This window comes from Saccostrea cucullata, unplaced genomic scaffold (assembly GCF_032062105.1).
Source record: "Saccostrea cucullata isolate Sc308-1 unplaced genomic scaffold, CSIRO_AGI_Scuc_v1 ctg3387, whole genome shotgun sequence".
NCBI classification, from domain to species: domain Eukaryota; kingdom Metazoa; phylum Mollusca; class Bivalvia; order Ostreida; family Ostreidae; genus Saccostrea; species Saccostrea cuccullata.
In genome coordinates, this window is record NW_026933076.1 from 45,699 (window position 1) to 55,270 (window position 9,572).

At 32.8% G+C, this 9,572-nt stretch overlaps 1 protein-coding gene across 4 annotated transcripts in view; it reads left to right on the top strand.

Annotated features, from left to right (window-relative positions):
* The window catches only part of LOC134237231 (beta-adrenergic receptor kinase 2-like), a 32,187-nt gene extending 22,687 nt beyond the window's left edge, over positions 1-9,500 (top strand). For all 4 annotated transcript variants that reach the window (XM_062719334.1, XM_062719333.1, XM_062719336.1 and 1 more), the window contains 5 exons: positions 1,542-1,633; positions 5,250-5,349; positions 6,507-6,719; positions 9,110-9,204; positions 9,389-9,500. In XM_062719334.1, the coding sequence (XP_062575318.1) occupies positions 1,542-1,633; positions 5,250-5,349; positions 6,507-6,719; positions 9,110-9,204; positions 9,389-9,500 (612 nt within the window). The remainder of the gene's footprint in view (positions 1-1,541; positions 1,634-5,249; positions 5,350-6,506; positions 6,720-9,109; positions 9,205-9,388) is intronic.
* Positions 9,501-9,572: the final 72 nt, after the last annotated feature.

The following is a 9,572-nucleotide window of genomic DNA, read 5'->3' on the forward strand; positions in this document are numbered from 1 at the left end:
TTTCAACTTAGACTTTTTTGCCATATTTTGAATATAGAGATGAACAGTTTGTTAGCACCAATCCTCTTAAACTGTTGTACATAGTTTCGTCAACCTATGCTGATATTTAGGACATATTCCATTATTTTATCCCAAAGAGTTTTGCCTATTATTCAATAAAATTTCTCCCCCCCCCCCCCCCCCCCCCCCCACTTCAAATTAATGTGTGGATTTGTATATTGTCAAGAAATTTTGATTCCATAATTTATCTAGAAACATTCCACATTTAAATGTCCTCATACGCAAGACATTTTGATGTGAAGATTTTTTGCAATTATTGCCCTTTTTGATCTATACTATGTATTTAAATTGCACTGTGCCTTTCATTAAATGTGTTTCACTGTCAAGTTATGGGGGAGCGTGGGGTATGTGAGCTAGCTCACTTTTTCTTTCATTTTTAATGATTTCATTACATGTAAAATATTTAAAGAATTAAACTACACCAAGAAGCATGATTCCTAGAAATTGATTAGATTTATTGTTGCAAGAATAACTAAAATAGTTACGAATGAATTGTTGAAAGTTTGAATTCCTTAATGTAAGTTTAGGAAGCATCAACGTACATGAATAAACAGAAAAAAAAGAGGCTAATCAACAGATGCAACATTTCTCTTCATTTTTACTTCACAGTAGTAGAGCTACAGTTTTATCAGAGACTCCTAGTTCAACATTCTAAAAAGCAGTTTTTTTTGCAGCATTAATACATTATAATACTTGAACACCTCAACCACTTAAGAAAATTACACTGAGCAAAAATATGTCTGAGATTCTCACAGGCTTTTTTTGTACCGTTTTTGTTACGTAAACTGATATTACACAAATTGAGTTAGAATTGTACAGAAGATTTGGACACTGCAGTCCTGCTCTCATTTGAGCTCTTTATATTGGGTGTCATTTTCTGCAATGGTTATTCAATTAGGAGGGTAATCTGTGATTTCTCCAGTGGAGTTTTCTCCAATCAATACAAATTTGCTTCTGTATTCTATAATCGTCATTATTCTGCATATCTGAGGAACAAAATTACAATCATAGAAAGCCAGTGACAAATGACAGAGATTTGATCATCTCAAAAGTTTCGAATCAAATGGAAGCTAATGCTTTGAAGTCGGAATCAGAGCTACAGCTAAATGATACTTTAATACAATAAGTTGAGAGATAACAATCCAGTCTCTGATAAGAAGCATTGTGTAATTTCTAAACTAATTAGTAACCATTGGGCCCACAAAATACCATAGATCTGCTGCAGTGCAGGCCTAGCTAAAGTCAGGAGACCAGTAAATTTATCTTGTTCAGTGCAAACATGGATTTTTTGTTTGCATAAAGAAACAGACTGATATGATCAACAAAATATGCCCTTTCTCTTTATTTATGTAGTTTAGATTTGAAGGCTGCGAGTTTCTGTGCATGTTGCAGGAGACTTTCATCTTTAATGGGTTTTTTTTAAAATCAATCTCGTATTTGATTACACTGTTAATGAAAATGTTTTTTTCTTTTACTTTCAGTTAACAATGAATGACTTCAGTGTACATAGAATAATCGGCAGGGGAGGTTTTGGAGAAGTGTATGGATGTCGTAAAGCTGACACTGGTAAAATGTAAGTGTATGACAAAACAAAAAATGCATAGATGTGGTAAAGCTGACACTGGTAAAATGTAAGTGTAAGACAAAACAAAAAATGTATGGATGTCGTACTCGTAAAGCTGACACTGGTAAAATATAAGTATAAGACAATCAGAAAGTGTATGGATGTCGTAAACCTGACACTTAATTCATTTTAGATCATGACATCAAGGTGGTACTATGGAAATGTTGAAATTTGTACTACAAAATTCATTGAAATGATAACTTTTTGACTGCATTTTTTCACCAACATTAAATTTTTTTTCCACACTGTTTCAAATTTTACTGGATTACAACTTCTGTTCTGTCAGTTGGTAGAAAGTACATGTATATGGATTGCCCTTACACAGTTCAAATATTAAATTTCTGCAGACATTTTGTGATCACATTCATAGCCGAAAGCAATCCCATTCAGAAAAAAAATTAATCCTTAGTTTCTTTATCATAATTGGCAATCTTTGTGTAGAATTCAGTATTTTATTTTTGTGCTTATGAATCTCAAAAAGGATGTCTCCATGCAAATGTAGCAATTCACATCAAAAGTACTTGTAGTAGGAATAGCATTCTGTTATATTGTTTAGTGCTCCACGTACTGTACTGTTGTACTTCATTATCTTGGACATGAATATCTTGAATACAGTGGATATATTGAAGTATTTTTAAAGTCCCCATCACTTTTTCTCAAAGTACTTTACCCTCATTTTAAATCCTGGGATATCTGAAAGTTTTATCACATACACATCCAATTTAAGGAAACAAGGATTGACTGTATTTTATTGACCTTTTAAGCCAAATTTTGTTGTTTCATGTAGCAGATTAAGAGAAAGGTATGGTCTTGGGGTATGGTGACCTTATGATGAACTTTGACCTGAAAGTCTTAGGACATCAGTTGGGTTCACAAGTCAAACATAACATGCTGCCCCAATCTTCTCAAGAGATGTGTTAATTGGTTCCTTGTCTTATTGCAGATAGTGTTTTGATGTGTGAGTTTTGATTGGTTGATTTCTGTGGTTTGTCGCTGGTGTTTTTCGTGCATTCTGTGGCTTTCCCACAGGAATACAACAGAATTTGGCTTCAGACCATGGAATAAAAGCGTATCATTTCATTAATACCTCCAAGCCTATTAATGATATTGCTATTGCTAACGCTTCTCATTTTGGAGAAAACCAAATGAATATATTTCCTTCCTTTCCTCCTAATCTAATATTTTCATCAGGCATTCACTCCCCGATTTTCAGAAGATTTACCGATTTATTTCCATGACCACATGGTATAGGGGCTTGTTGATGAGATACCTAAAAACCCAGTTAGGACCGATTTGTACATGTGGTCATTTGGCTGGAGCGGGCATGTTTTTAGTTAGAACTGATCTCTACATGTAAAATAGCAGGGGAAGTTTTCTTTCAGCATTGTGGAGATAGTCAGTGATGTTCTCAAGCTCTTTTGCCTAAGGTTTCCAATGAGAATGAGATGCTTTATACATAGATATTGATTTTCAGTGTGTTTTGTCATCAACAGCTTTCTTCCCCTATTGACAGACATTACAGTCCAATACGCTAAAGAACTAGATTTTCTGTCTTCTTTTGTTGGAGCAGAGTTGTATTTTCCACTGTGTTGATCTGTAATTTTACTAGATTGGTAAACGATAAGTGAACATTCAGACTCTTTCTCAGTTCTTTTGTTAACTGCTTCATTGACATCCCAGGCCTAAAACAAACAAAAAAATGACATCGCTAAATTCATTATAACAGATATTACTTGCTGTAAAATCAGGAAATGGCTTAACTTTGAAAATAATACAAGGAATACTTTTTTTGTTTGTTCATTTATTCTTGTATGGTCAGGTCATTGTGGTCAGGTGGTGGTGGGATGAGGTGGAGGGATTTTTATTGATTTTGTTTCTTTTTAGCTCTACTCAAAGACTCATTTTCAGCCACAGATTTGTTAGAAACTTTTAAATTTACTAAGCTAAATTATGATTTTTTATGCACCATTTTATTGGAGATTTATGGGCATATTGTTTTTGGTCTGTCTGTTTGAATTCTTTAGTTTTGTCCACAACCTTTGAATGGTCGGAAGAAGGCTTCCATATTTCACTTATACCATTACATGTATTCCTTGTGACCATGAAAATCTTCCTTTTGGTACCAATATTTTTTGACCTCTTGACCTTGTGCAGTAGTTTGTTTTTCTTTTTGAAAAATTTTAACCTTATCAATAACTAATGAAAGGTTGGGCTAAAACTTTTTCATTTTACATGTGTATTCTTTCTGACAAGGTGTTTTCTTTGGGTAACGACAATTTTAACCTCTTGACCTAGGAATTTGACTTGCTTTTGAGCTTGAGCTGCCATTGTGGGAGGGGGTTCAGTATTTTACAAACATCTCTGATTTTTGTGTTAAAAAATGGCTTGTTTTTCTTTCTTTTTGTTTCAAAACTTTTGTTTTCTTTTTGGCTGAATATTACACATTTTGTTCATTGTTATTTTTTTGTTGTTGTAATTTTCTTCTTATTGTTCACATATATTGCTGGAAATCAGAAATAGCTGCTTTGCTCACAAGAGCTCAATTGCTCTTAAGCACTATGAGTTTCCAATATGAAATCCATTATTAATGAGAAATATCGATTTCACTGTTATTACAAAATATTATGAGGATGACAATAAATCAGGTATTTATATCTCTGCCAATGCAGCTATAGTTGGAAGAGACACTTATTAAGGTTTTCTTTACAGAAGCCTTTTGTCAGGGAAAGAAAGCAAGTATTAAAAAAAATTTCCTATAATTAGCCAACTATTCCATGCAAAAGTCCATTGTGCTTGTGTGAACTCTTTTCTCTTGCATTCATTCAATCCTTCATATGGTTAGCCTGTAAAATAGTTTATATAGTTACATCACTCAGAAGATATAGGTGTTTGTACAATGACTGAAAGGTTATTGGTGCATTGTCTTGGACTCTGTCCACCTAGCTGAAATGGCTACAGGCTTACACGGGAAGTTCAGTGCCATGGACTGGTGGGGGGTTGGGGGTGGGTCAATTAAATATGATACAGGTTTATGTTGGGAATTCACTGTGATGGACTACATGTAGTGTTCTATCGTTGGGGGTAAAGGGGGGGTCAATGATCCTCATCCGTTAAGCCCTAAGAAGGAAGATACTACCGCACATATGAACTATAATGGCTCCGAGAAAATTTTTATCTTAACTAAAGCTATTAATGAATTTTATTTTTGCATTATTTTGGTTTTGCAATAAAGGTTAAGGGTAGAGTTGTATTAATTCCTATGACATAATTTTCATATATTGTGCATATATTCTCTTTTTGAAGAGATATAACATTTTTTATTGCATTTCCTCAGTAATTGTATTTTGCTCTTGACATTTTTGTGGAATCATGCAAAAGGCAATCTTACTTACAAAATGGAATTGGGTTTTTTATTTATGGCCCAAACCATAAAACATTTTTTGAGCTGATTGTAATGAGGAACTAATTCCCTCATTGTTTAGACATATTAACATGGCAGTGAATATTTTATGAAGATAACTTTTACTTATTGACGATTTCTAATATGCTGATGTTTTATTTTTAGGTATGCAATGAAGTGTTTAGATAAGAAGAGGATTAAAATGAAGCAGGGCGAGACATTGGCTATCAATGAACGAATCATGTTATCCTTAGTTAGCACAGGGGTAGGTGTTACCATGGCAACAGTCCCGGAAATGGACTTAAAAATTGTGCGACTTACTGGTGTTGATTCTTTGTCATGCAATCATTCGCTGTAAAATCCTGTTCTGGTATTGATAAATTTTTAATGATCATTAAAACGCCTCTGAACGTGGAAGAGTTATTAATTGAAACTTGATGATCTTCTCTTGATGTTTACTGTAATAGTCCTTGAATACTGAGCAAATGTGTTGCTGATATGCACTGAGATAATCTCAAATAAATGTCAGCTTGCAGATTTAAAGAGTTCAAAACCCATGGGAGACTTTAACATTTAATCAAAAATGCATGTTTATATTACCGGTATTAATGTTAGCAAGTCCCATTGTGAGCTTTTACATTTATAGTGTGTCCCGCATGAGTGCTTCCACCACTTTTTAAATAATATGAAATTCTGATACACTTTGATTTGTTTTTAAAGAAAAAGGATATTTTTAGACAAAGTTTAAAATTTAATACTTGGTTTCATACAACTTAAAACGAACCAGTCCAGGGTGGAACAACTTTCAAAGTCTGCAGAATTGACTATGTAAATCTAACCAGTCATTGCTTTCAAGAGGGCAAGGGAGTTGTCATTATTTCCAGAGTTATTATCTGATACCAATAAATTGATTCTGAATGTGTATTACATCATTAAATTATTGATAGAAAGCTATATAAAATCATGAATAGTGATGGATCCCTTTCCAGAAGATTGACTATTTTGATATAGCTTAATCCCTTTGACCCAGAATTTATTGCCATGTCGACAGTATACTACTGAACACCAAGGTTCCATTCAGAACAGAAAGTTTTTTGGGAAAAAATGGTTATTGATCTTATTGATGTATTTTGATTTATTATGCAAAAATTGATGATGTAGGTATCATGGGACAGACCGTTGTCTCAGAATGTATATAGCTGATTTTATTATAACATTGAGATCGTCAACAAGTTTTGTGAAAGATATTGATTATCATTCATTTCAAACTTCAATATGAAATTATTTTACCAAAATATTTTTATTCTTTTACTACATGGTTAACAAAGCACATTAGTAATTGAAAAGGAATCTTTACATTTTGTATGAATTTTTCAAAAATTTAGGGAACGTTGCAATATGTAATTTAATTTTTCTATTCAGGAGGGGAGTCCATTTATAGTAAACATGACGTACGCCTTCCAGACGCCTGAGAAGCTGTGTTTTATTTTGGATCTGATGAATGGGGGGGACCTTCACTATCACTTGTCACAACATGGAGTCTTTAATGAGCGGGAAGTTCGATTTTATGCCTCAGAAGTTATACTTGGACTAGAGCACATGCACAATCGATTTGTAGTCTACAGAGACTTAAAGGTGAGGGAGTAATGATAAACTTTGGGTTTTTTTTTCTAACTGAAGACAGAAGATAGTAGTTTATGGTTTTGCATTCAAAAGTTGAGAGTTAAGATTGTACCTTCAGTCAGACAAAACACCAGGTAAGCAAATCAGGAAAATAGGTCTGAATATTTTTTGTCAAAGTAGATTGATATGAATAATCATATACAGTGGCAACTTATTAATCTGGTCACCTCTAAATGAAACTGTAAACGAAATATCACAAGCAACAAATGAAGATTTGAAATGGACTAGATATTCTGTATAAGTAGAATTTTTAGCTACACACAAATTTTAGTGATTCTTCTTTAAAAAATGGTATTTAATTTAAGCCAGAAGTAATTTTAATGATTTTGTGATGTTATGGAAGATAACAGTAACCTCAAAGGTATAAATAAATTGTTAGCGATGTCTAATTTTAGAGGACTCAACACCATCAGTAATAGGAGCAAAATTAAATCTTTGTTCAAATTTCTGCTTATAGCGTATTTTGGTAGTGCATGCAAAAACCTTTAAAAATTATAGAGAATATTAAAGCCTTGATTAGACATATAAATATGGAAGCATCCTCAAGTAGTATAATTTCAAATTTGTCAAATCATGACCCCAGGAGATAGGGTGGGGCTACAATGGACAATTTACATATAAACACATAGAATAAAGAATCAGCTGATGAAGAACAAGAAGGGCCATATTGTAAGCATTGGGGCCCATTGTCGTCTAATTTTGTCAAGATCTCTTTCCAAAGATATAATGATTTACTTTTTGTTATTATTGGGGTAAAGGTCATGTTAGAGTGGCAGATTTGTTCTACCAATTACTGACATTTTACTGATAAAATGCAACTTTCATCTTACTCGTTGATGTTCCAATGCACATGATTGGCAGTAATAAATGAGCTATATATAAAATGAAACTTGTGTAAACACTCTTCTTTCAGTAGTAAATTTAAAATAAGAATTACTGCATGAAGAAAATTAATTTCTAAAATAGATATTACTGATTATTTTGAGAGTTATTTTTTCATACTAAGCATTGTAATTTTTTGTGTGCAAATAAACTTATAACTATAGATTTAATGTCTTAAGTGGATTATTAAATGTGCAACAGTAGTACTATCTCAGAGATAAATCAGTTATGTATACATCTGCTTACATGATGACAGTACATAAAAACTGTAGTGTTTTATATGAGTTAGATAATATCCAGTTAAGGAGGCTAGGGGGTCACTTAATTATTTTGTTATTAACCACTAGATAAAACTTAAATTTTGGGATATGATATCTTAAGCTGTCAACTGTCATTTGGCAATGAAAAATTAATAAATTTTAGCTTTAAAATTTGATCATTTTATTATATGTTTATATGGAGCTTTTCTTCTAATGGAGATCAAAATAATCTAAAAATGGCCACGACCACCCAACCCCTTTAAGGATCTACCATAAATCTGGAAATTTTTGCTGTAGATAAATTTTTAGCACATTTGCGAGTTCATTGCATTCTTAAAAATATTTTTCTTAAAAAATAATTCAACAATAAGAAAATATAAACAAAGTAGTGGTCATTCGCAAAATTTTGAAACGTAAAAATTAATCAACAGGATTTTGACCCAGATTCGCAAAATAAAATCGACGTAAAAATTTCCAGATTTACGGTATTTTGCCTCTTGTCTTTTGTGACGGTTGAGTGGCTCTCGGCATACCCTGTCCTGCTTAGGTCCATAAGCATTTGATAATTTTGTTTTTAATGTTGGATTGCAGAATGTAAATTAGTTTTCTGAATGATTTTTTTCTCTGATGGCATTAGTTGGATATTGACTTAATATTTCTCCAGTGTAATGGAAACATTACGTTTTATAGGTCAAATCAATTGCAGGGGTCATGCAGTCTGAAAGTGGGCATCTCACATAGCTATGATTTAATTAGTAGAACTTTTAGTGGGTCAAGAGTTGGGATGAAAAACAGGCATTTCTTGGTTCTGACCATCAAACTTTAAACTGATAGTTGTCTTAAAAAAATAAAACAATATTACTTGCTTTCTGAAATATTAAACTCTGCAGAGCCTCCAAGGATCAATACGTGTAATTCCATTTCTTCAATTTGTTAAACATTCCTTTTTTTTTTCAAACATTTTTATGCTGTTCTTTTACATTTTTTATCAACATTTCATAACAAATTGTATATTTTTTTAGAATGCTTTAGATGTTATTATTAATCATGCTCTAAGAATAGTCAGCCATGTACCTTATATAATGTGAATTGTAAGTTGTGAAACATGCAATATTGGAAATAAAAGCCTTCATATATTATGATTCCTTATTGCCAGGTGACATGGATAGCTAATCCTTTCTTTTTTTGTCGTTTTTGTAGCCAGCCAATATTTTATTAGATGAAAATGGACATGTACGGATCTCAGATTTAGGTTTGGCCTGTGACTTTTCCAGAAAGAAACCTCATGCTAGTGTGTGAGTATAAAACAACATAAAGTACATGTCGTGTTTTGACATAATTCCTTTCCTTAGGAGCATATATACAGTTCTATACTATTCAACATTCAATGAACTGAACTTTGAATTTTCTAAATTCTAAATTTTTTTTGCTCTTCTTTTTTTCCCCCGTTTCCTTGATTGAAATATTATATGATTTTAGTGGGACGCATGGCTACATGGCCCCTGAGGTGCTAAACAAACAAATGCAGTATGATTCCAGTGCTGACTGGTTCTCCTTTGGATGTATGCTTTACAAGTTACTGAGGGGGTAAGGAACCAGTTCGCAATCATCTTGTCTCAGGAAACAGATTAATTGGTTCAGAATTCTAAAAATGATCATACAA